Below are 27,848 nucleotides of genomic sequence, written 5' to 3' on the forward strand. Positions count from 1 at the left end.
AATTATCTTTTAGATATGGCAGGAGCAATCATAGAAAGCATGAGCACTAAGAAATTGTTTTTCTTGGTTCTCTTTATTCTTGTTTTTCAAGTTCTGTCCATCTTGGTTGGCGCATTAATTGGTAAGTAGTCAGATTTTATTACTTGATAAATTGATTGCTGCAACTACAAATAGTGAAATGTATCTGGCAAAGTGAGACTTATAGATTGTATATTAAAAGTTCACAAAAATCTTGTTAATTTGAACCAGATTCCCATTGCAGTTTAATAAAATATGGAGTCTTACTGTTTGTGCTTGATAAAACATCATAAACTCAAATATTATACTGATCAGGTCATTTCCCTTTGCCATAGCTCCCTGTCCCACAAGTGCCATCCGCTACTTGGCCACCAAATGCATAAATCGCCACAGGGCGCATGTGTGGCTCGTGCCATGGGGATCAAATCAGTGCCAGCAGATCCACAGTTTCGATGAGCCTTTGGCAAAAACACTGGATGCCAATGACATCGTTTTTGCCGTGCACATACCTCTTCCCAACAAGGAGATGAGCCCCTGGTTTCAGTATATGTTGGCTGTTCTACAATTTGACATTGCATTCAAAATGATCAATCAGATTGGTAAGATGTGTGTCTTTGTGTTAGAAATTTAAATGGTCAGTGTACTGTAGATCACAGCTGTTCTTGTGAATCATGAATCCTGTCCCTCTCTGTGTAGAAGATGATGTTATTGTCACTATTGATGCTGGACTGGCGTACAGGGATGATTTGGTTTCTGAGTGGACCACAAAATTTCACTCAGTGGAGCAAAGACCGCTTAGGTGCACATTTGAAGTCCCTAAGGTAAACCTGCATGACTGCATTTACTATATGCAAATAATTTATAATCAAATCTCTTAGCAGAGTAACCTCAAACAGTCCATGGTTTTGCAGATATATGAAAATGAAGGCCGCTTTTATCACTGTGACCCGATACCATTCATGGAACTAGGAAGTGTGGCCCACAAATATTTTCTAATTAACATACGCTTGCCAGTTAATGACACAGTGAACGTTGGAATTGGAGAAATAAAGGACATCCACATAGTGGTGAGTTTAATCCTTCTAATTTAACTTCCATTATGGTTTTGACTTCCATAGCCTGCATGTGTCACGTTGAAATATTCAATGTCCTCCTTCTCTAAGGGCATCCACCAGAATGGAGGCTTCACTAAAGTGTGGATCAGCATGAAGACTGTCTTCAGCCCGTGGATATTCGTAGCCGCAGCTTGGTACTGGCACAGGATCAGCCTCATGGCGAGACAGCCAGTCCTCCTGGAAAAGTATGATCCAATAATGGCTAAATGTATTTATTGAACCAACTCTTTGCCTTCGTTAAAGCACTATTTAACATTACAGTTGTGTGGCCACATGAAGAATATTTCTACATTTTAGTATCAAAGGTATAAATCTGTGGAAGCCTTAAGTGTTCAATATTAAATAAGTAACAAATTATGATAAATAACACAAAATTAAAATAAATGTAAATTGTGATTGGCTGAAAGATCAAAATGGTGGGAACTGGTTATAACTCCACTGTCATAAAAAGTGGAAATCTAAGATAAAAATGACTATGAAAAGTGACATTAAGATATAAAATACTGACATGAAATAAAAGTGTCACTGGCAAAGAGAATTATGAAATAACATTTTTAAATAATATGAATTCCAGTAAAACCTGATAAAATAATATTTTATATTTCATTTCATCAGTTGAGTTTTAATGGTTTCTAAAAATATTCCACAATTTATTGGTTCAATTATATATATTTTTATTCTACTTAGCTATATAAATAATTATTTCATAATGTCTTATTCATTTATTTCATATAGAACACTGGAGCTCCATAAAATCCTTAAATCTATACAGCCTTCGGATATTTTACTACAGACAGATGAAGCTCCATTGCTCTTTAGTTGAAACATTGAGTGCATCCCAGGCTTTTTCACTCTCACAGTGAGAAGTTAAAAGCCACAGGTAACCCTTCTGTCTGACTCTCAGAAGTATACAGTGCCTCAGGGTGGCAAGTGGAGAGCAAGAGTGATGAAAAATGCTTGATCTGAAGTGCATGTTTGGCCTGGTGGAACCAGGTCAATACTCTGCCTGCAGCGCAAAGTTAGTTGTATTTTAAGAGCAAATGGATGTCCTTGTATCCTGCAGAATACTAGTTGGACTGTATTTGCCTTGTCCAGGGTAATATTTGCCCTGGGTATCTCTATGATGTTCCTGAACGTGCCGGTGGAGTGGCTCTCCCTGGGCTTTGAGTGGACGTGGATGCTGTTGTTGGAAGATGTCCAACAGGGCGTCTTCTACTCCACACTCTTCTGTTTCTGGATCATCTTCTGCGGGGAACATCTCATGGTTAGCATCTGGTTCTCGTTCTCTGTTGTATGTTGCTGCGTGCCTTCATGCCAATCATGCTCTTTCTTTCAACAACAACTTCCTTTAGGACCAAAGTCAGAGGAATCGGCTCTCAGCGTACTGGTGGCAGGTTGGACTCGTGGTGTTCAGTTCATCTGTTCTCCTCATATTTGACCTGAGTGAAAGGTAATGACAGCACTGCCTTGGATGACATCTTGTGTGTCATTGTTGTATCTTTCCATAAATTTGAATGTGCTTGCTTCTTATGGTAGGGGGGTTCATTTGACCAACCCTTTCTACAGCGTGTGGGCATCGGAATTTGGGACCAATCTTGTTGTATCCTTCAGATATTTATACTTAATTATAAAAGTCGGATTCTGCATTATGAGAACATACCTTAAATTTGAGTCTCTCTGTGTCATCCATGCTTTTCCTTTGACTGAGCTCACAGATTACCTTCATTATTGTGGCAGGCATTGCTGCTTGTCTCTACTTCCTCTCTCTGTGTTGCATGGTGCTTTGTGTGTTCAGGAACATTGGTGGGAAAATCCAGCAACTCCCTGCAATGCCTGAGGCTAGGAAACTGCATTATAAGGTTGGTTTCATAACAAATAAAAAGTAAAACGGAGGTAGAAAATCTTTCCTTTCAAAAGACAAAGCATAATTCTCACTTTTTTTCTCCACTCTTACTGGTGTTGGCAGGGTATCATCTTCAGGTTCAAGTTTTTGATGCTGGTAACTCTAGCATGTGCAGCCATGACTGTCATCTTCTTCATCTTAACTCAAGTAAGAATTACCCTTTATGAGCAACATGGAAGTCTCTATTTTGACATGATTAAGCTCCTAAAAATCATTCCAAACATTTTTTTTATCTGTGACCAGGTCAGTGAAGGTCACTGGCACTGGGGAGACTACACTCTGCAAGTCCACAGTGCCTTTCTCACAGGGATCTACGGCATGTGGAACCTGTATGTGTTCACCATAATCTTCCTCTATGCTCCCTCCCACAAGCACTACAGAAACAAGCCAGGAGACAGTCGACAGACAGGTCCGTAACATTTCTGCTTCATGGTTAGAAATCCAGTTCTGCAAGAACGAATAAAAAGAAATATTTGCATTGTGAATATGTCAAACATGTTTCATAGCAACAGCTGTTTGTCTAAGATCATGTTCACCACTGACAGATTCGCTGAAGAAGCCTGAGAGCCAAGACACACAGCTGACATGTGGAGAGCAGGGCCCAACAGAGACCTACAGGATCATGGGGAAGGTGGTGGTGGAGTAGCTGCCGGACCCAGTTTAGCTTGCTTTCTAGAACTTTTTGTCCACATTATAAATACTGATATGCTATAAAAGTTAGACTATGTCATTTTTAAATAGCAGTATGGTTTATCACAATACCTGAAATGCACTATGCATGTTTGGGAGAGTGAGAGCCAACAATTTAACTATTTTAATGCAGCTTTTTAATGTAATTTGTTGTTGAAGTGGATGAGAATATCACTGCTAAATGTCCCACCGTAGAGATGCAAGCCAATGTACTGTCATTTATCAAGTAATGAAAGCAATGACATAACCAAAGATGAATCTGTTTCTTTATTCACCTAAAAGCTTCTACTGTCTGTCTGTGGATGAATGGAGGCTCAGTGTAGAGTGACATCATACAGCACTGAATTGTTAAACATGGCAACACCTTGAACATATTTGGATATTAACTTGCTCATTTTTAATATGTAGTTTATTTTTCTAATAGTCTAGTTTGTATTTATATTCTTATGTATAATTTTCTAATACTTTATATTATTGCAGTAAGATTAATTTTGGATTTTCGTTGATTCGTGTTGCAGTAATCTGAAAGTTCTCTCTCATTTTTGGTGTATTCATACAGTATACATAAGAGGAGATCAAAACATGTGGTAGATCCTTATTCATACATCAAAGCCCACACTAATGGTGCACTTACACACGTGTTTGCATTTATGTGGCCTAATTAGACTTTTCTCAAGACTGTAGCTGTGTCATAAAATCACTCAGTACTACGTAGTGCACAGTTTACTTTTAATTTTTTTTATTTGAGTGTCTGAATTCTCAGTGTGACATTTATGCACTATATAATATGTATAGTATGGGATGAAAAAATATTGTCCAAAGCATGTACACTATTTTTGCTCCAAATTCCACAGTGCAATACCTTACTTGTGGTATATATGAAAATTACAGCCATGCAACACTACACCTGTAAAATGAAGTTAATGCTCACTAAAGAGTTAACTATTAAGTTCATTGAGTAGGGAGTAGTGACCGTGTGAACTAGGGAGTGATTTCAGACACAGTGTGTGTGGGTGTAGCTGACTGACATCTCCCTCATTCTCCTGTCACCAGCACCTGGGACAACTTACACCTGTATCATTACAACAGACCTTTTTACAGCGGACATTTTAACTTGTAAGAGCAGGAAAAGCACACGTTGAACTAATAACATTTAAAATGGCTCTCTCCCATTTAGGTGTTCCAGAAAGATACGCCTATATATCTTTTTTAAAAAACAATATGCCTGTCTACTGTACTAGTACATGGTATCTGGTGATCTCTCTCTCTCTCTTTTTTAACAGCAATTTAAAAAGATGCAACCATGTATCATCTCAGTCAACACATAAATGCTCCCAGTCCTGGTTTCAGTTTACTGGCCTCTTCAGCTCTCTTCAACATTGCTCCTAGCTATGATTTGACCACAGGAGGCCACAATCTGTCTTAAATGTGTCTGGTCTGGTTTTGAGAAATGACATAATCTAAATAGAGATCAAGAGAGTTACATGTTTTTTTTATATTTTATAAGGCTGTATTTTACAGATCCATCGTTTCCTAAGAATTGCTTGTTTGTAGGAAGCTTTAGGAAATGAGGCCTGTAAAATAAAGTATTGCCAGATGGTGTCATATAAAAAAACTGCTTCATACTAAACTACTAAACTATGTTTATACAGGCTAACCACTTTTCAGTGGTGGAAGAAGAATTCAGTAAAAGTGCCTGTACAACAATGTAAAAATACTCTGTTACAACTAAAAGTTCTACATACAAAAATCCTACTTAGGTACAAGTAAGTTCTATCAGCTAAATGTACTTAAAGTATCAAAAGTTAAAGTACTTGTTTTGTAGAATAATGGCCCCTGTCAGTTTTCTATTATAATCATCACATTAATAGATTGTTAATGATGATACATTGATGCACTAGGATTTGCCATTTTGGCTGTTAAAGTGGAATTAATTTGAACTATTTGATATACTGTCAGAACTGAAACTGAAAAAGTGTTTGAGAAATCCTGATCGGTGAAAGAAAAGTGGAGAATATTGTAATCAAATATAGCACTCTAGTGTAATTGTTAAATTCTACCTTTAAGGTCATTTTTTTGTTTTCAATTTATTTTTATTCACTTTCATTTATTTATTTATTTATTTTTGGCTCTTGGGAGATTTTGTTTGATTATTATGACAGAAATGTAATCCCATATATGTATAATTTAATCCAGTGATTCAAGTTAAAGTAGGGAAGAATCTGCTCATTCATTCATGGATTTTCCTCTAATCTTTGCTTTTTTGGGAAATACCACTTATGGCCCTGAATGATTATATAAATGACACAATCTGCAAAAGTATAGACAGCAAATCTCTGGTGGAACTAGTAACATATTGATGCTCCAACTAGACATTACTTTTTTGTAAAAGCTCACCACCCAAAAAGGTTTGTAACCACTGCTTTAATCAACAACAATACATTGTATTCTATAATCGTATGTTTTTGTAATGAAAAATCTTAATATTAATCCTAAAGATCCCCTCCAGACATGTTTTAAGATGTATATGAAACAGTACATTGAACAATAATGTGTGTCTGATATGGTTTTTCCACAAAAAAAAAAAAAAAAAAAATACCACTTTAAAATCTGCCTTCTCCTCTTTCTGCCTCATTAAAAATTCCAGAATCTTAAATATGTAAATACATTTAATTTCATAGGTTAAACTTCTGGACACAACATGTTTCCTACTTCACTGTGAAGTCCATTCTCAGTGTTTGTGCACTGGAGGCTTCACATTTCCACATCAGACTTGTATAAGTTGAATCAGAACTGGCTTCAAAACTACTACTATTGATGTCACAAATCATGCTCATATAGGCCTGCTCCTCCAGATCAGATTTTTAACGAGCTCAGAGAAACTTTCTACTTTCAGCAGATAAATGTGAAAACAACCTTCTAGTGTCAAACTCTGCACATACATCATTCTTCACAGTAGTGCTCAAACATCCAACTGAAGGAACAAGAAGAAAAACATATTTTTGGTGGAGGGGAACTTTAACATTCCCCTCTGACATTCCGCTGTCGTTTTTACATTTCATCATTAATACTGTATGTCAGAGATTTTTGTGGATTGTCTGTTTGATGTTTCATGAGACAAGCCGCCGACAGAGGGCGCTGTGTCTTTTCCAAACAGCAGAGAAACTGAAGTCCCAGCCAGCAGACTCCGAGCAGAGAGTGTCTGCTGTCACTCTGCTTCACACCAACAAGACTGAATGTTTATTTTCTCCGCCAGGAAACTTCTCAATCGACATAACCAGAGCAGCATTTTTTAATCCAAGGAGCTTCATCTGGATCGTTTCATGGCTGGACTTTGAAAACAAAAACTCTGTCGGATCCGAGAGAGAGAGAGAGTGAGAGAGAGAGAGAGAGAGAGTCCAGGTGAGTGTGTCAGCACAATGATTACATGAATAATCTTATAGCAGCTGTAACATGACATGACAAGCAGCGATGTATGGAAACTGATGATGTGGTGAAGTAACATCAGATGATAAATTATGACCTCCAATACTATCCAATCAAGCAGGTATGTAAAATGTAGGTAAAACATCATAAATATAATGTCTTCTCAACAGTTCCATAAGTTGCCTGTTTCTATTTGCCATGTAATGTCATGAAAATGTATGTCAAAGCTTTTAATTCAAAGCTATTCTTTAAATCCTCTGGTAAACAGGTTTTTTATAAGCAGCATGGATGGGTGTAGGTTACAGGTGGTCCTAAGAGGAAACAGTCTGATTCTCAGTTATATCGTGGAGGTTGTATTTCAGGGAAACGCAGTGATGAACTGAACAGCATCAATATTCAGTAACAAATCAGAAAGGAATAAAAAGTTTAGGTCAAACATAGTTATTGAAAGTCATGGAAAAATCAGAGAATTCTGCATCACATCAGGGCCACAGCAGGAACCTTGAAACTCAGTTCTTTTTTATTTAAATTGGCTGTTTGGGCCTTTGGATTACAAAAATAAGGATGATTGACCCAACCATGACACCAGCTCAGGTTATAGGCCCAGGTGTGCATCAACTGGAATAGGCAATCTGGGTTTAGGAATAATGGAGACAATAACTGTCAGATTATGAAAATGATGATAACTGTTAGCTGCAGCCCTTGAGCAACATTATGTTGTCATTGTGATACTGATCATGACCAAATTTTTGGAGAGGGAAGACATGAGTGATGTTTTTATAATCTACATGAGGCATTTAGGCAGATCGTTTGCAGTATTTACACATTTCTATAGTTTTGTATGTATTCGTCTCTCTGCCTGATGCCAAATAGTAAAAAGGTTGACAGTTTTAATTATGTGCACCCACACACTATCATAATTACAATTTCAGTAAATCATTTAAATAAAGCAGTCCATGATCTCAGTTTAAACTCTGTTGAGTCTCTGTGTGCTTGATCCTTGGCTTTGGCTGCTAAACTTTGGTCTTTGTTTTAAGCTAATCCTGGATTTGATTTATCCTCATTTCAACTGATGAGGTGGTGACTGCAGTGCTGGTTTGTGCTGCGTGTGGCTTCATAGGGGGACATCTTTCACACTGACACAAACAGCCTCTGAGATAGTTGTTAAATGCTGGTTTGATTCCTGGTCCTACCCATGACAGAATCATAATAACAATGATTTTACTGCCCAAACGTACTTTCACAAACAAATAAAATAATAGCAAAGGCGTTGTAAGTGGGGTATAGCTGCAACGATTAGTCGATTGATCTATTAGTTGATCGACAGAAAATGAATTATGTTGATAATCCTTTAATTATTTTGAGTTATTTTTTAAAGAAAAAAATTAAAAAATCTCTTGTTTCAGCTTCTTAAATGTGAATTTGTTCTGGTTATTTCATTTTCTATGACAGTAGACTGAATATCTTTGGGTTGTGGACTGCTGGTCAGGACAAAACAAGACATTTGATGTTGCACATCGGGCTTTGGGAAACAGTGATCGACATTTATCAGTTTTCTGACATTTTGATAGACCAAACAACTAATTGATTAATCAAGAAATAATCGGCAGATTAAAGTGGTAACTGTAGAGTTCCAATGTGCAGAACAACTTTCGGTCAGTCGGACTCACAGATATGAATTTCTTTCACTTGAATTAAAAACACCTGCAGTGGCAAACATTGAATGAGACATGAATGGATCCTAATTTTAAAAGCCTAAACAGAGATGGGGCTTCAGCTGATTACTTATATTGTATTTACATCTTTTTTGCAACTCATGAAACACTTTATTAGAATATGATATAGAAACATACTTTCAAAGACTACTTTTTTGCAATAATGTGACAAATACCAAATGTTTTCTCTTACCTTACATGTGTAGGCTGCTGAGTAGCTATAATGACATGAGTGTTTCAGCACTTTTATTGTATGTATCAAATGGATATTGATTGTTGGTCACTCAAACATATGCTCTAATAATAGTTAGGGATAATATACTACATGATATACAATCATGTGATCATTCTTCAAACAGCATCAGTTGTATCTCAGGAATCTTTGACATAATAAACATGTAATGTGAATTGTTCACTTGCATAACTGACCAGAACATGAAAGGAATCGAAGTGTTTTTAAAGTATTTGGCTCATTCTTCAGGTTTTCGGGAGATTGATCTTCTCAGTAGCATGGCTTCTGGCAGGTCAGTGTGACTCCACCTGAGTGGGTTTTTGGTGCTGACGTGGGTTTGGCCTTGTTGCCTGGTTACACCACAGTCACTGGTGCAGACCGTAGCGCTGTTTAATCTTGTGAGAGTGTTGCCCCCCTTCCTCCCCTCTATCCCTCGACTCAAATTCCACGCTTGGCCTCCAGGGAGCTGGTCTGTGCGTCACTGCTGTGGTCACAAAGACCTTCAGAGAATGCTTCTAGTCAACACACTGGAGCCGCCGCCGCCAGCCTCCAGCCCCGTTAGTCCACAGCAATATGTGAAAAATGTCCTCCTGCTTTGACACACGTCAGAGATCTCTCAGCCTCCTCGCTGGAGCGTATCAGAGTGATGAAAGTATTATACAGTCGCTGAGTATCAGGAGGCTACTGTATGTCACTCATGGCAGGGCTGCTTGGTACACAAAGCATTAACTGCTTATCAGCAAGTCATAACAGCCTTTCACAATGGGCCATATTGGTTATATTGGTTTTTCCTCAAATACATTCCATTTTAAAATTGATAGTATGTTTACATGCACACACACTATTGTCCCTCTTAATTTTGGCTTTGTTCACATTCAGGATCAGATTCAACATCTTCTGTGGTATCAAACAGGCTCTGACCAAACATCCTAATTTGTCAAATTTAAACATTGCTGGATAAAAGCAGCTTCTTTCACTTTACTCTTTGGCAGTGTAATAATGTTAACAGACTTTTCCACTGTGGCATAATTTGCTCAGTATATAGTATATACTGTATATAGTGATATAGTATATAGTGAGATTCCAGCAAAGTTCTGAAATCATTAGTAGCTGAATTGCATTATGGATTGACAGAAAACAAATTGTCATCAATTGATAACTGATTATTAATTTAAGTCATATTTAAAGCAAAAATGCCAAAAACTATCTGGTTCCAGCCTCTTTAATATGTGAATTTGCTGCTTTTCTTTGTAATATATTGTTGCAAATTAAATATATTTTGGCTTTGGGTCACAAGCAGACATTGTTAAAGTTTAACATGTCACCAGAATGTTGGGAACCACAGGCTAAACTGTACATACATAATAATATAATACTGTAATATTATTACTTTAGATTATCTGTTCAGTTATATTCAGAAATTATAAACACACATTGATGGTTTTTAAAAATCAATGAAATACATCAGCATTGAGGCGATTCTTCCATCTAAGAGTATATTTGAGTATATTTATATTTGTGTGTTTTTTATGTTTTAAGAGTATATCTGTTTAAGATGAGCTGTCTTTTAAGTTTAAATTCAAATTCAATACACTATTGCCATAGTAACCAAGATGAGTTGATGGTCGTAGTGCAACAAAAGTCCAAATTCATCACTCCAGAAGCAAAAAGCTATTGCTGCCCTCTAAATGTGATTGTAACTGCTGTGACATTTAAGTTCTGTCATCTTCTTAAAAAAGACAATGATTAAAGCTCTGCAACAGGACAAATGTAATTTCTGGTTTCTTTAGAAATAACTCAGATTGCTTATTATGTTTATGTTTTACTTTTTATTGTTACAGAATACTTCAAAAACCTGATCATAACAAGAATGCTAGTGTGTATAAATGTACATACATCAGGACTGTGTGACCACCCTTATGCCATAATGTTACATTTTGTTACATTTCCAGTGTAGCTGCAGACTAGGTACAACTATCTTTAAACACTGAAATTGTTTGATGTACAGTAGGTTTGGTTCATTATAGATATATACATGTATATTAGAGTGCTACAATATATCAGGTGTATTTAGCTCGTGGGGGAGAATGTGAAGGAGAAAGCATTCACACAGGTTTTGGGAATAAAAGCAAAGATGTGTTTGACTGGGGCGGGGGATGCTGATGTCAAATAGTCCAAATAGAGTGTTGCCATGGCAACCTGGTAGCAGCATAGATGAAATTAAGCTTCCATGGTTGTCCATGTTACTGGGAAAGCCACACATGCATTCACACACTGAATGCTAATTAATAAGTTAAAGCTCTTACTGTCAGCCTCTTTTGGGCCGTGTGACTGTGATTTTAAGCACTCTGTGGTGAGGTAACAGGTATAAATATGAGCCACAAACATCGCACTCTAAATCAATGCTGGACATATTTTTGTTGCTTATGAATTCCAATTAAAGATCCCTTTTGTTGTAGAGATAACTTTTCACTAGGGCTAACAGGAAGCTCCATCACTGATATGATCTGTTTCTGCTGCCTCACTGTTGCACCCTCTGCCCTCCTCTGTGGCAGGATGTCTTTCCAGAGTGACAGGGTGCACATGTGGTCACCAGCGAGGTTGACCTGTGAATGATCTCACTGACATTGTGGCCCTTGTCATATTGCTGCAGTGGGATATTTATAGGCATGTGCTTCGTGCTGTCCTGCATGACATGAAGCTCAGCTGACACAATTACACAAACACACTCCAGGTCTCTGTGGTGTATCTGTACAGCACTGGGGGAATGAGTCTCCTGTCATTAAATTTAATTGTCTTCTCTTTATGCATCCCATCAGGTGAGATACGCAGGGATGTTTAATTGATTGGTTGGGATGCGCTGTGTATATCTCCGAGGGTGTTTTAATTAAGGTACACCTATCGAACACGTCACTTCTATAAATACAAAAGACAGTCTATAGCAACGATGACAAATGCTCCAAATCTAGAAGTAAGAATTTATTTACTTCTATGCCACAGATATGTGTACCTCTTTAGATGGTTCGATAAGTTATAGAAGTTAAACATTAGGAATTAGCCTTTTTAGGTAGCAATGAATGAAAGTCAATATTGTAAAGGGTAAAATGGATTAATGGTTTAATGAAAAGATAGCAACATTTGATTATGTAAACTGAGTCGAATGTGTTAATACACTTTAAAGTCCAGTATTGTTTGTACCTCATTCCAAAAAAGATATTTAATGAAAATTTTAACTTAGTTTAAATAAATAACTATAGTGTGGAAGTAGAAGAGCATATTGTCCCAGCATGTGTCTGTTACCCTAGGGGACCTGGATGACATCACAGGTAGTGAGTCTTTAGCTAACCGTGTGTTGTTGTATGTGTGGCACAGATTTGTAAATACTCCTTGCATAAAGCTTTATAATAATATCACATTCTTTATTCTATGGTGTTTAATTCCTGTTAGGCTACATTAATATTATTTATACTGACTTGAAACACACGACAACCCTCCACCACACTGCAGTGATACTGGACAGTATGGTGAATTATAAACCAGACAAGGAAGTCAGGGGTTGCTTAGCAACTGGAACACAGCAGGTAATAAAACATGTTTGTTCTCAGCGTTGTACAAACAGTCCTCTGAGTGTTGGTGTAACAGATTAACAGTTATTATTCGTTTATTCTGGTAATCTACACTAATTCTTTGTCATCGCAATGTACTAGTGCTAGATTTTAGGATGAAAATGTATTTCATTTTTAAAACAAACATGTCTCCTCCCTTCCAGTAACGTTCAAAGATGTAAAATGTCTTACTGTAGATAGTTTACTTCAATATTTTCACACACCTGCATACAGTATAATCCAAGCAGTTGTTTACTGTGTCCTTGCCAGCATGCTTCCTTTTCTTTCAAATTGACAGAAATGGCTGAAAACATCTTATTCATTCAGTCAGAAATTTGCTGGCCAGCATGGTTGTGACAGTGACAGCTTTTGATTTTAAAGACCCAGTCAATAACTTTTAAAACCATCTTTATGTTCAGGTATATTTAAATATGAAAACGTTTTGAAAAGATGTGTATTTTATCACAATTCAATTACATACCCTCATTTCACTCTGCTGTTAAACAAACCTTTTGCAGTATCATAAAACTCTTAATAAGGTAAAACCTTTTCAATAAGCGTGAAAGTAGTGATAGCAGGTTCCTGTGTTTTGGATTTTGATGGTGTGCAAAGCTTTTGTTTGCATTTTCAATCACAAACAGCGCCTTTAATACATTTTTGGTGCTTAAAGCTGCACAAATCAATATTTTTTATAATACCAATGGATCAAATCACAATGTGTAATGTGATAAGAGTCATTTGTAGTGATAAACTTACAGATAATTATCAGCAGACTCTGCAGGTCCTCTCAGCTCTGCCTAGCGTTTTAACATCTTTTAGCTCATTTCTTTGGTTTTACGGGTCACAACTTTACTGTTATGGTTCAGTCTTACTGCTCTCATCAACCTTGTTTCCAGCTTTCCATCTTTCATGGCAAATACCATGTCCAAATTCTCCTTTATACAGTACAGTATTTATATATAAGCGTTTATGATGGATGAGGACTTTCAATGAGGAAGAAATGTAAGTGGTGAAAGTGAATAAACAGTAGAAAATAAGTAAACTATTTTTGACTGTCTGCTCTCTAGTTCACACCACCAAATCCAGCCTCCTCTTGTTGTCCTGACTGAAAGTGTACAGACACACAGAGTTCTCAGACCAAAGGACTGGCCATTTAACTGGTTTCACTGGAATGTGGTAATGAATGCCAATGGAGCAAAGGCCCGAGTCCCTCTTCCCACAACAGAATTGGCCTGCCAGTGCGCAACATTTTCCCTAAATGATAGGGAAACTGGTTTCACTGCGTTGGCATTCATCACACTGTGGGAGCTCAAACTTGCCAGCTTTTGTTTGCCCTCTGCTGGAGGACTAATACATCAACCATTTTCTGTATTTAGAAAAACAGTTAGTGTTCCTGATGAGGCCCATGAGAAATATCTTGAATGTCATGAACATTAGTGGACCACCTTTCCACCTCCATGCTCACTGGAAAATCTGACTCTCTTGTGTTGAAAACCCATTTGAATTTTGGACTTTTTGGTGTAATTCCAACACATTTCCTTTGCTTTTCTTTCCAGATTTATGCTGGTCACACAGACTGGAGCCTCCAGTACATGCTCCTTGACATCTCTTCCCACACAGGTCAGTGACTCTGTCTGCAGACTGGCTCCCATCAGAGTCAACTGTTGCCAGTAGCGTCCCACAGCCTTTCCTGTAATTGAGAGAAGGATCATGTTGCAAGCATTGCTTCACCAGTCTGTGCATTATTAATCACACCCAATCCTCATAAGTCTTACATATCTCAGGTCAGACTTTGTTAACTGCTTGGGAAGTGCTGCCCTCCGGTGGTTGTAAGAGAATTCACAATGCTGTTGTAAATGGCAGAAAGCAGGGAATGACACTTTCATTTTGCTGGTAAATTCGTTACTTTTGCAACTTGCCTTGGCAGGTAAACAACCAATCAATTTTCTTCCTTATTTTAAATGAGGAATATGTAGCATTGGTAGATTGTGACTGTTCTAAGTATTTGTGTCCCATGTTGCCTTATAGGGGAACTTCACAGATTTTACATGTAAAGGTCAGTTAAGTAGATATGAGGAGCATGTAATATCTTCTGTGGCTCTGGAGAAGCTTTGTCAAGTTTGACAAAATAACTTTGATGGGATCTGAGGCAGAACATTTTTAACAGAAAGCCTGTGTTATAAACTGGAGATGTGGGGTTTGAAAGGTGAGGGCATTTAGCAAGCAGGGAAGGTCTAATGAAAATATGGTATTAGTTGTTATGGGAACATGGGAAATGTAGGCTCTAGTGTTGTCGGAGCTAAGTGACTAAAAGGATTTCTCTGCCTCTGTTGCTTCCATTTTTGACTATTGGTTTTTAAATCTGTCTTTTGTGAGTCACACAGTGTTTTGGAAGTGCAATACTAAATTGCTGGAGCACATCTTTATGAGACTGCTGTTCAAAAAATGTTTATATCATTAGATGCAGATTCTTAAGTCTACATGAATCATCAGAGTCTGTTGTTTTAGCTCTAATGTGAGTTGTTGCAGCATTAAAGATTCATTAGATCAGTGATCCCTTAAAACAAAGCAATGTCTACTTGTACAAGTTGTGACTCGTTCAGTGAAAGGGTGATTTTTTTTTTGTCTTTGTAGTAAGAAGTAAAATTAGGTAGTAATTTACATCAAAAAAAAAGAAAAACAACAGCAAACCATCTAGTTATTTATTAGATGTTGACTATTTTTATGTTTTTATTTTTTTGCTGATCTTGGAAGCTGATCATGGCAGAAGCTTTCACCTTCCATTAAATGTCATAACTTTTTAATACATTACCATTGATCTATTCATTAGGCATGCAGCAGATGTGAACTATCTTGTACTGCAAAAACCTGCTGACCAGAAAAATCTGACCAGAGACCAGAATAATATCTACACAACAGAACTTGTAGTTTTGTCTTTAGAATGGTTTGAGCTCCAACGTTCCTGTGCTCTGTAGTAATACATTTATTCCACATGATGGCAGCATTTGGCAGTCTATTATCTCTATCTTTTGAACGTCTCAGCACAGACTCCACAACAACATAGTTGCATACCTCAGCATGCACAGTAAGTCTGCACATTTCTGTAGCTTTGTTCACATGTGAAAAACTGAAGTGGTGAATGTTTCCTATAAAGCACAAGAGCTCATCACATCATTGTAGCGTCTGACAAACCGCATGTGTTGAGTAATAAATATCGTGCACAGTTCTTCACACAGGAGATATTCTGCATGAGAACAACACAATACAATATCTTTCCATAGGAGGAAAAAAGGGGAAAATTCATAAGGGCAGGAATTGCACCCAGAGAAGAAACATAGACTTATATCAAAATAAGATGGTATGAATAAAATAAAATATAGTATCATCAGGAGATTAGTCACCTAACAACATAGCAGGAGCAAGAATTATAATGTGTGTAGGCTAGATATTTTTTTAGAAATGTAGTTTGTTTGTTTGAGACAAAGCTGTCAAAGAGATCTGTTAACATTTGTTACCATGAACATCACCTGTAATTAAATGTGAGAGTAACAAAGTGACACAGGCGTGATGCAGGTGTTAAACAAAGGCTGTTTTTGTGAGCATGCAGCTGTATTGGTAATTGGCTGCATGGTCTCACTTTATTCTGAGCAGTTTGCAGAAACACAAACATGCTCTCAACACTGATCCTGCTGGGTCAGTAGCATCTATTTTGTGGCCAAAAATGGATCTTCCCGATACCTGACTATACTGTTATCATATACAGATCATTACATAAGAGCAAGATTTCAGGTAGGATAGATGTGTCAGGTTGAATGAAAGTTTGGGCTCAATGCAACTTGAGATTTTGATTGCCAGGGTGTGTGTGTTTGTACTGTGTGTATACATTTACCGCATTATTGTGGCACCCCAGGGAGATCCCAGGCCTCCTCAGGCGTGTCTTCCATCCTGTTTCATAAGCGTCTGCTCATATATGGGCATCTTCCTCTCTCCTGCTCGGTTGCACTACGTCCGCTTCCTGCACAACCCCCCCATTTCTCCCTCCCACTCCCCCCATCACACACATACACATTCCTACTCATGTCGGTTAGCTATGGGCAGAGGCGGGAGTGGCTCTTCCCTGTACAGGAAGTAATGTGGTTAATACTCATTTGATCACCAGTTCTGATGTATTGCATTCATAACCAGAAAGCTGGCACTGGTTGTGTACTTTTTTTTTTTTTTTTGGGTGGGTGCAAGTTCCATCTGCAACCATATGTTATGACTGATGGAAATAGCTCATATGTCTGCACATGAAGCTGTTTATTTCCCTTTTGCCACACATGTCACACTTCATTTTTTTCATGTAAGCAAAAGAAGAGCCTGTTTGATCTGTAAGAGACAGAACTGAATGCATTCAAGACCTTCTGTTCTCATGTGTGATATCTTTGGCAGCTTTCTTCTGTTCACAGGAACTACGATGTAGTCCATGTTGCTTGTGAAAATAAATCTTTGACTTCCAGGGATTTACGTTCTTAATGTTATTTATGCACATGCACCTCTACTTCTGGGAATTCAAGCCAGGATCGGCATGCACGGGGTGGCCTCCAAGTGCCCTGGATGCATGCAGATACCACTTGAGATTAGCTGTCCTATCTGCACAGCTATAATGTAGACACATGTTTGCTTTGAAGTAGGACAAACAGCCTCATCAATTTTTGCCACAGGGCGCAGAAAGTATCACGTGTGCAGCTGGGGCTCCTTAAGCCACTGAATTCAACTTTTTTCATGTTCACCTGGAAAAATATTTACAATGTGAACCATATGCATTAGATTAATGTAATACATGTAGTATTATGTAGCGTCTTAGCAAAAGAACATTTTTCATGTTATGCTTTGTGGGAACGAAACAAAAAATGTCTGTCCTGGCCAGCATTGTGCCTACACAAAACCATTAGCATTAGTCATTCATGAATGAATTATTGCTGCAGTTTGAGATGTGTAATTACCACCCCCCCCCCCCCCGTCTCCATGTTGTCCCCTTGTGACATATTATCAGCACAACCCACTCAACAATTGGGTCACTGCAGATCCTGTTTCCATGGGTAGGTTTCTCACACAATTGCCTACCAGGTCTGACTTCGCCTCTGTCTATGAAGGGAATTACAAGATATGGAGTCATGCCGCTAGCGTGGCTCTTAAGAGATGCCAATGTTGGATTTTGGTATACTGGTCCACCAGTTTGGTCCAAATATCTCAACAGCTATTGGATGGATTGCCATGAAATTTTGTAGAGACCTTCGTCTTCCCCAGAGGATGTATTGTTGTTACTTTGGTGATCCTCTGAATTTTCCTCTAGCGCCACCATGAGGTTGACACATTTTGAGTGAAATATCTCAAACCATTGGATGGATTGTCATGAATTTGGTACAGAAATTCATGCAATACCTGGTGATCCCTGAACTTTTCATCCAGCGCCATCATTATGTCATACTTTTGTGTGTGACCAAACGCATACATTTATTTTATTGTGACCAAAACTAATGACATTCCAATCAGCCTCGGCTAAACTTTGCATTTAGTACTAATTGGTAAATGTTAGCATACTAACATGCTAAATTAAGATGGTGAACATCAAATATTACCTGCCAAACATCAGCATGTTAGTATCATTGTGAGAATGTTAGCATGCTGACATTAGCATTTCGCCCAAAGTTCTGCTGTGCCTACTGTAATCACAACCTCACAGAGCCACTAGCATGGTTGTAGACTCTTCTTCTAGTTTCAGTTCTTATTTTTCTTGCTGGTGTATAGAATGTCTTTTGTAAGGAAAGTGCTTCTGCATGGCAACAGTCTGTCTGCTGCTAAAAACCCCCTAATCATGACTGCAGGGCTCTGACAATAAACAGTCCACACAGCTTGCTTTATCTGTTCATGAGCTGCTGTGTCCACTTTGAGATGCTCCTGTGCCACGTGTCTCCAAGAATTCCAGCCACCCCGATCTTTGCTGCGGGAGCCGTCCAGGGAATGTCGGCCTCCAGTTAACAAACATAAGAGTCTGGCAGTTAAGAGAGAAAGACCAAGCAACAGTTGGGATGTCACCCTGCCCAGAAAATCTGCCCCAGCCACTGGTTACATGCCTGGGATTCTTTTCTACAAGCTGCTCCTTCCTGCTTTGATTTTTTTTTTTTCTAAAACATTTTCCTCTACCAGACAGTGGCAAAGGAAATATTTTCCAGTCCAGAAATAAGATGCTTTTAATTGCATTGCCTTGTGAGTGTATAGCTGGTGGTCTGTACCGCTGTAAAAATGCGCCTTTGATTGATGTTCATTAGGGGCGAAACAGGGTGGTATGCTGCTCGGCATTGCACCCGCGTTCCATTGGAGTTACACTGTTCTGAAAACAAACCGCTGCAACCGGCCCTCACATACTTTCCCTGTGAGATCCTGGTTGGTGCTTTGAATGAATACAGCATTATAATGCTCCAAAATGCATGACTGAAAAAGGCTCAGTCATCATTTGAACTCTCTGCACCAGACCAGGTGTGAATATCATATAATATAGGTCATTGTTGTCGGAGGTAATGCAGAGCTTTGGTTTGGGAAGATGAGTTGCTCACTTTGGATAATAAGCAGCTTAACATTGCATTTAATGACACATCTCTGCCCTTTTTAGGAGCAGACTTTTCTAGGTCTCTGTGACCTCATGACAGCATAAACGTTCTCACTCATGTAAATGATTGACTGCAACGTGATGTCTGTTTACCTTTCATTATCATCCCATGTTCTGGTAGCATTCTCAGGTGTTTCCTCTAGACAATGACACAGCAGGTCAACACACATGTGGCACTTGAGAACAAGCTGAACTTGAGAGATAAACTTGCTCGTATAAAATTTGTGAAATCCTGCAAGAAATCCTGTGACTGGATTTCATGGCCTGTACCAGTTGGCATACAAATGCATGCAGGCCGTTGAAGTATAATGAATGTGTATATGTCTTGCAGCATTCCTAGGTTTTAAATATATACACTTTTTCCGGGAACATGTTGGTGCACGAGATGTGAACAAGTGACTCCACCACAGAGGACAAACGCTCGGTTCTTGCACCACAATGTCACGCCCTGTTAATGGAGGAATTACTCTCTGCACAGTGGTCTAGACTGAACATACACACTCAGATCATGAACGTCACATTCTCCATCTGCTCATTCCTCATTGTGCAAAGCTTCACCATGATGTGTTGTGCACAAATATTACAGTTTTAAGTACTGTTGCATTGAGTTTGGGCTCTCTGCTCTGTGCCTTGTCATAAGATGAAAGATCTTTGCACCCTGCTGGAGAAACTTTCATTTTCAGTTTTCTTGAAAAGACTTTATAGACCCCCAGATAGCAATGCCACATATACTGCATTGCATGTAGTAACACAAGTAAAACAACTTATTAGGCAGAATGGCTCCTTTCATACTATCACTGCTAAATATGCATATATAAAATGCTTCATGTTTTTTAAGCTCATCACATGTTGTATCTAGAATCACTCTCATACAGGGGAAACTGGTGGTAGATTGTTTTGATTGAGTAATTGTTTAAGTAAAGCAAAAATGACAAAAGTTCACTTGTCCCTGCTCCTCAAATGTGAATATGCTGCTTTTCTAGCAAGCTGAATATATTTGGGTTTTTGAGTTTTGGTCAGACAAAATAGTGACTTTGAATATGTCAGCTTGCACTTGTGACGTGCATTTTTCAGTATTTTCTGATATTTTATAGATTGAATGATTAATTGATAGTGAAAATAGTCAGTAGTTGCAGCCCTAGATCCTCCATTGACTTGTTTTGGTGCACAAATGTATGTGTTCAGAGTGGGACTTGCAGTCCCAGCAAAATGCATGAAAACTCATCCAATGATGCATCTAATTTCCAAAGTTTTGCATTCAGTGACAACAGGAAAGTACATGAAATTTTTCCATGTGCTTCCTCTGAAAATGTGCACTTTGGCTGCAGTGAACCTTGTGCAGAGCTGGGTGAGGTGGATGTTTGGAATTCTTTCTCAGTTAATAATACCTGTTTCGCTGCTCTTAATCTCTCAGCTCACAGCATATGCACACTCTCTGGCAATAACACGTAGGGCCAAAGGGCAGATTACTAATGTGTTAGGACTGCAGAGTTATAATCAGGTGGTTTCCAATCAGGAAGACGTCATGAGACAAAAGCTACAACCACTTGTGGAGCCTCCCTAAAAGGACACTTAGGACACGGTGTCCACCCCAGCGGCTCCTACGCCCATTGCCCTCCCCTCAGCCTCCCCCATGGCTGCTCATTATGTGCAGTTTAGTGCTCACTCAGCTCTGGGGTGCTCCAAAGTTCACAGGAAGGAGAAGGGGGAGGTGAGAGAGTCATTCCTGTTACTGAGGTCAGAAGGCTGTGTTTTTTTTCCCAGCCCTCCCTTTATTCTGTCTCTCTCTCTCTGTCTTTTGTTCATCATGATAAGCAGTCAGGTGGCAGCCATGAAGAAGCGTCCCTATCACCTACCACCACCTTCCCTCAGTGCTGGGCATGTGCTGATTAGATCAAGCTCTTTAACTACAAAAACCACAAGACCGCTTATTCAGTGTCTCTTTTCAGTTGATTCAGTCAACAGTGTTTGCATGCTTCAAATATTCTTGCAGCAGTTTACAGCTGCCTTGATGTATGATGAACTTATTTACAAAGGTTAAAAAACACACTCTCTCACTTACCTTTCGTGGTATCTAGGCATGCAGATGTTTTTGTTTTTGCAGTTTTTTACTAATATTTGTCTCTGAACCACCACTTCAACCACCATAAAAATAGAAACTGTCAGCGTGGCTACAGTACATACCACTAGTGGTAAGTGAGGAGGTGTGTTTTGTTATAATTTAGGTTAACTGACCTTTTAAGAATTTACATAAACAATGCTGTTTCAGTTAGAGACACTTGCGTCAGTGAATGACCATTTTTGGCGACTGGTTTTGGCGGGAAAGGTTCTGCTCTTTTAGGAGGCTCTCAAAGAATTTGTGCAACAACAAGGATTCTTTTGGAGAACTAATCTCCCATATAAACATACATGAACATTAATCTCAGTTAAAATCAACAATATGAAATACCACACAAGGAGGAACTGCAGTAGCAAACAGCGTTGGCATGAGCTTATCAACATAGTGATTGTGATATAATGTCCTCAGGGAGTGCATTAGAACACCCAAAACAACACGTATAAGACACTCATATATTTTGTCATCTGAGATGTAATATCAGATGAAAATACAGCAAGATATTAATTTTATCTTGATACAAGTACAACTGAAATGTACTTGACTATGTATAGCAATTCATGTTGCTTTTAGATGCAGGCCAAAACCCTTAAAGCTAGCCAAATTAGCAAAGAACAGTAGTTCAGCTATTAGATTCAATAATGACATAAACAAGTAAGGCGTCACTATAGACCAAGTATTCTCTAGTCCTTAGCAAAATAGCATATGTGTGCTAATGGGAATCCTCCAAAACAACTCCAAACTGCCAGGGGAAATTATGCCCAAAACCAATTCAGCCCATGAGCATGAGCGTGAACCTAATGTTTTCATAAATAGCAATGCAAATAAATAGACAGATTGCACATGAAGTCAAAACAGTAAACTGGGCAGCCAAACACAACAACAAAGCATGCAGAAGCCATAAATGCCGATAAGCACAAGCAGTACAGCAGCAGATACTTGGCTTAGATCTCAGCATACTCAGCATACATATGTAGCCTGACAGAAAACTAAGGAAAACTTGGCTTCTGCCTTGGCATCTGAACCAATAGCTGTTTGACAACCAGCTGACCATGAAGTCTCAGAATGTGGACAGTGAGCAGAAGCAGGGTGGATGATACAGCGGGAATATTTACTCCTTAATAAGGTCGTTTAAAACAGGAAGCACGGACTGAACACCATTAGCATGAGCGTCAACAGAATGATTGTAGTGCCAGATTATAATGTCCGCACTTCACACCTACATGACTGGATGTCACTAGCTAAGCAGCTATGAATGAGTCAATGATTGTGAAGCAATTATGAAACAGCTGATGCCAAACAACTAATACAAGCAGGATTTCAGTGGTGTGCCTGAGCTAACACTATGCGTCACTCAATGCAGTCGTTACAGATTTGCAACTGTGGTTCTTTGTATTTGTAGTATTTGGGTTAGACTATTTTCTACATGAAAACACAGCTTGAGGACACTGTGGTCATGTCCTCTGAATTTCTTTTCTGGGAATTTAGGTTTTAGCAACCTGGACGTGTTCTACAGTTAAAAAAATGACACATGGTAAAAATTTAATTGGGTAATTCCAATATTTTTAGATTTAGTATATTCACATTTTGACTACTTTTTGAAGCTAACAACATAAACAGATTCGGGATTTACTATTTCCCCATCAGAATGACAAGGTTTTGACACAGTATTTAGACCTTTTGGGATGATAAATTTAATTTACAGAAAAATATAATTGACACATTGTATGTAGAGAAAAAACACAGAACGTGAAAAGTCCAAATTATTAAAAACATATTTGAGTCTTTCTTTTAGATGTAGTCTGGTCCTAATTTTCTGAAAGGGGGGGGGGGGGGGGGGGTGGATTGGGGGGACTTTGGACCCTGACATTAGTATTTCCAAACTCTTGACTACAGCCCTGCATAAAAAGTAATGTTTTATGTTGCAGCTTTTTTGCCTCTGAAAATTAAGTCTATGAAATGGTACTAAATGTTTTCATGGACAACAGTATTGTAAGAGCAGTGCAGAGGAATTATTTTAATATAACAGTAGTAGAATTTGTAGGAAAACTTCACAACAGACTGTGCAGTCAGCATTATGCCGAACAAAGCCTCCCTCCGTGACAGAATCAATAAATGAAAGAACACAAAGAAACCTTTGCATACATGTGAAATTATGGCTGTGTGTATGTGTGTGTGTGAGTACGTGTGTGTCTGTTAGTGAGGTATGTGAGTATGGGGAAGTGGGGAAAAGGTGAGAGCACTTGAAGGAATGGCACGAAAATGTCAGCTAGCTTTATGTGTAACGGTAAGGCAGGAAGGAGTGTGTGCATGTGCGTGTGTGTGTGTGTGTGTTCGGGTATTTGCCGATGTTTATCCTTAAGCAACGGACCACGTCAAAAAAGTGTGTTGGCTTCCGGATTGACATGTCAGTTCTCCGTGCCCTTCACACTGCACTGTTTGCATCCCATATTACTGGTTTTAAAGCCTGATGGAAAGCGAGCAGAACGTGATTGGTGTGTGTTGGTGGTGGAATGAGAGGAATTTTCTGCAGCTTGTTTTACATTCCCACATAGTTAGAAGTGAAAAGGGCACAGAAAGCACCCTGCAAAATGTACCAATTTTCACAATGGGATACTTTGACTGTTATTATTGTCTAAAGTGACGGGGTGGTGCATTTGGTTGGAGGGAAATGCTGGATTATTGTAACAATGAGAGCTGTGACTTGGTTGTTTGGTGCCATGTGAGAGCGGCAGGCTAAAGGTGGTGTGAGAATGAGGGACTGTGGGTTTACTGAATTCCTATCCGGTGAGCAGAGCATTGGTTTCTGTCTAGACAAAGATCAGTTGTCGGGGAGACCCGTGCAGATCCAGGACTGCCCCGGGCTCCAGGAAGTATTGGTGGGAGAGAGTGGGCTCGAGTTTTTTTTTTTCTTTTTTTCATCCTGCTCACTTTTCCCTCCTCGGGGGATTTCAACGAATGCAGTCAACTGCTGAGAGCAGGGGTTTTTTTTGTTGTTGGTGGTGGTGGGAGTTTTTCTCCCATGATAGGGTGGAGACAGCTTGGTGCATTTGTGCATTGATATCAACAGCATAAAAATCTCACTGCTTTTATGTCTCCCACTCAGCAGGAAATAGCAGCCAGGCCCACCTTGCACACAGCATTCACAGGCACACATGCAGATCCACAAATTCACTGTTGTGGGATACTGTACTGTATCCATCAAATTTGCAGTTTTTTTTTTTTAACCTCCTGACACCAAAACACAAAAGCAGCTCTTAAGCTCTCTGCTACTGGAGCCACTTGTTGTGTCTCTATTGTCTTTGAGTGACTGTGTACAGCAAGATAAGGCAAAGACAGGCAGCGTGACGGCTCACCCAGTGACGGATCAGGGAGCAGACAGGGTTGACTAAGGGTTCATTAACTGCTACACTCAGCCGTGCCCTGAGGGCTCCTTCTTGGAGCTGTGTGTGCCATTCCACTGAAGCCGAGACAATTTCTTGTCTTCACAGGATGTGTGGTGATGACAGCAGAGTTATTAGGTGTTTCAATATCTTAGTGAAGATAATACAGTCTGGAAAAAGACAGAAATAACTCTGCAGACTCCCCCCCCCCCCCCCCCGTCTCAAACTGTATTTTTTGTTATGCTAGTTGAGAGATTTTGAAAAATCTGTAAATCAACCTCCCTTGAAATTAGCCAGTTAGGTTTGGGCCCATTACCATTATTAATAACTATCTTATAGTATGGCGGTTTGTATGCCAGTAACTTAAAAGCAACAGTAAATGGCGCTTAGATACTCCAATATTTAATAACTACGACTGTCTTGTGGTTGGCCGCCCACTTTTAATGAGAGGAGTAGAAGGGGTGTCCTTACTTTGAAAGTTATTGTGGGACAATATGGTCTGCTTACGTTCAAAGACCTTAAATATAATTTTAGTCTTCCCAATTCTCCCTTTTTTTATCTTAATTTTCTTTCAATTACACACTGCTGTACATGCTTATGGGTGGATGGATGGAAATCCTGAAGCAATCTGCCAAAGGAGTAGTCTCAGGTCTTTATAAATTTATGTTAGAACATAAACAACTTCCTTTAAATAACTTAAGGTTGCAAGACTTAACCTTTAAAAATAGGTATTAACCGGCAGTTAGCATTCTTTCATCTAAGAATCCAGATTATGAAACAATCCACTATTAATTCCTTCATAAATGGACTCCCTGATTTGTGTTCTTGCAACCCCTCTGCACAGAGTGTGAACCAACATTGGAAGTGGACAGTATGCATTGGGGATGATGTATTATTTGTGTCTATTTACTGTAAGGAACCAAAAGTAGATACTAGTGACCCATGTTCTGCACACCATGACTTATGCAGAAAATATGATTTAATACATGGATGTTTGGGGCTGAGTCCTCCCTCGGCATGCTCATTGTGTTACTGTAGAGCACATGCAGGTGGTGGTAATACATACTTCAGGCATGAGACTGACTCGTCAACAAGACACATCTGGCATAACAATAAATTGAACCAAGAAATTCCCTTGAAAATCCACAATAGCAACACAAGGAAATATACAATAAATACAGATTTCCCCCGTCAGTCTTTACAAAAAAACACATCAAGGAACAATTCTTAAAGAGGATTGCTTGTGTATGCAAAACATCAATCCAAACAGCTCTTCTGTGGAGAACAGTTTGTCCCTGTTGTGCATGCAACAGGTTTGCATGATAACCCCCACCCACATTCATCTGTATGACAGCATTTCTGTATTAATAGAAGCAGCTGGTGGCACATTGCGTTGCATCTGGCCGTCCAGATTTAGCTCCAGACATGTTGGAGCATTTTCTATGTGCCAGTCTTTCACTTCTGTATGTGTGTTTGTGTGTGCATATGCATGTGTGTGTGTGTATGTCAAATCAAAGCAATCTATTCTCATTACAAATGACTACATTTTGTTTGGAAAACAATCAAAGCAGCACATGCATGATGATATGTAGAAGAGGAGAGCAGCACCTGGTTCGGGGCTTTTTGGCCGCTTGTCTTCCACTATTGACTTCCAAACGCATGAAAGGAGAGTCGCCAAAACTTCAAAGAGAGCCCTAATCCATGGATGTTATTCACTCTACCTCTCTGCAGGGTGTATATGAAGGGCTGTACATGAAGTTATTTCTCAGGAAATCAGACGCACATTACTCAAAGCTTTGAACTTTTTAAACGTCTGTGACTGTCTGCAGGCTGTGCGACAGGACACACACACACACACACACACACACTAAGAGGAACCTGTTTTTCTGCACGTGGGGCCCAGGTGGGAGGAAAAGGGCAGAATGAGGGAAACTGGAGTGAGAATCTGTTGTCCTACAGGTGACCTCACCCTCGGCAAAGGTGTTTGCACGCTGCCACACAGCTCAGGGGAATGGTGTACGGTGGACGCAGAGAGACGCTCACAGCCTGTGACTCAGCTGTTTGGAACCTTCATCTCCTGTTTTAGTCTGCAGCACAAACACCAACGCCTTCTCCCTTAGTTTTTTATGTCGGCACACATCAGGTCTTCAAAGCTTTTTGGACAGCCACCCACAACGTATTTAAGAATCTGTCACCATCAAAGCTTGTGATCGATGATGTTCCTGTACAGATTGGAGTGTTACTATGTTAGTCATGCAGTTTGTCTCCACCAAAACTTAGAGGAGACATTGTGTGTTTGTTTCTCTTTGGGAGGCCTGTCTCTTTCCTCTGCACGCCTCACTGGACAGTCTGGCTCCCAGATAGCATCAGGCTGTCTGAGATTAACGCTCATGAGGGCGCAGTTAAACTTGTAAAAGCTCTGGACTTCTGTCCTGGTGCCTCTGTCCCACACAATGCCCAAATAGCAGTTGTGAGTGTGGCACAATACTGATAGCATGTCTGCATTGTCACCGTGCCTCTCAAATGTGCCTAAGCCTCAGAGCTTATTGTAGAGGCAGCCACAGATCCCGGCCCAGGAGCAGATGCAGAGCCTGCCGGTGTTGTTGCCAGGCAGTTTAGTGGTGTACCGGACAGATAATGGAGCTGCTCAGTGTCCCGTGGCCCTGCATTTTTGGAAGTGGACAGCTGATAACTAATCGTTTAGGCTGCAGCGCTCAGCCTGCCTTCTGTTTATCAGTCACTGAATTACACCAGTGAACAAAATGCACCTTGGTTTGTTTATATCGTCTTTTACTAATAATACAATGAATGCAATGAGTTATTGAAGTTTCTGTTTTCATTGTTAGTGAGATAACTGAGGAAACCGGTTCATAGTTTATAACATTTAACATCCAAGTCTGCAACTTAGAATTACTTTTACTGTCACATCACATCCACAATCTTTGTTCTGTGCAAAAATGAATTCTAAACTTAAGCCAAAGCCAATATGAGGCTTC

General features: G+C 39.3%; 2 protein-coding genes across 2 annotated transcripts in view; both read left to right on the plus strand.

Annotated features, from left to right (window-relative positions):
- Positions 1–15: 15 nt before the first annotated feature.
- On the plus strand, positions 16–3,922 carry LOC122989195 (protein wntless homolog). Its single transcript, XM_044361901.1, has 12 exons — positions 16–121; positions 354–617; positions 715–839; positions 930–1,085; positions 1,182–1,318; positions 2,229–2,397; positions 2,486–2,583; positions 2,670–2,733; positions 2,849–2,992; positions 3,100–3,183; positions 3,280–3,445; positions 3,582–3,922. The coding sequence occupies exons 1-12, from the start codon at positions 16–18 to the stop codon at positions 3,680–3,682; spliced, it is 1,614 nt and encodes a 537-aa protein (XP_044217836.1). The 3' UTR covers positions 3,683–3,922.
- A 2,971-nt stretch (positions 3,923–6,893) lies between these two features.
- gng12b (guanine nucleotide binding protein (G protein), gamma 12b) overlaps positions 6,894–27,848 on the plus strand; it is a 28,864-nt gene continuing 7,909 nt past the window's right edge. The window contains exons 1-2 of the mRNA XM_044362477.1: positions 6,894–7,128; positions 14,261–14,324. The gene's annotated coding sequence lies outside the window, so the exon portion shown is untranslated. The remainder of the gene's footprint in view (positions 7,129–14,260; positions 14,325–27,848) is intronic.

The sequence above is a fragment of the Thunnus albacares genome, chromosome 9 (genome assembly GCF_914725855.1).
Source record: "Thunnus albacares chromosome 9, fThuAlb1.1, whole genome shotgun sequence".
In the NCBI taxonomy this organism is placed as follows: Eukaryota; Metazoa; Chordata; class Actinopteri; order Scombriformes; family Scombridae; genus Thunnus; species Thunnus albacares.

Coding starts and splice junctions, on each gene's coding strand:
- LOC122989195 (XM_044361901.1), top strand. CDS start 16: ATGGCAGGAGCAATCATAGAAAGCATGAGCACTAAGAAATTGTTTTTC. Junction 122..353: donor CTTGGTTGGCGCATTAATTG/GTAAGTAGTCAG, acceptor CCTTTGCCATAG/CTCCCTGTCCCACAAGTGCC. Junction 3,184..3,279: donor TCTTCTTCATCTTAACTCAA/GTAAGAATTACC, acceptor ATCTGTGACCAG/GTCAGTGAAGGTCACTGGCA.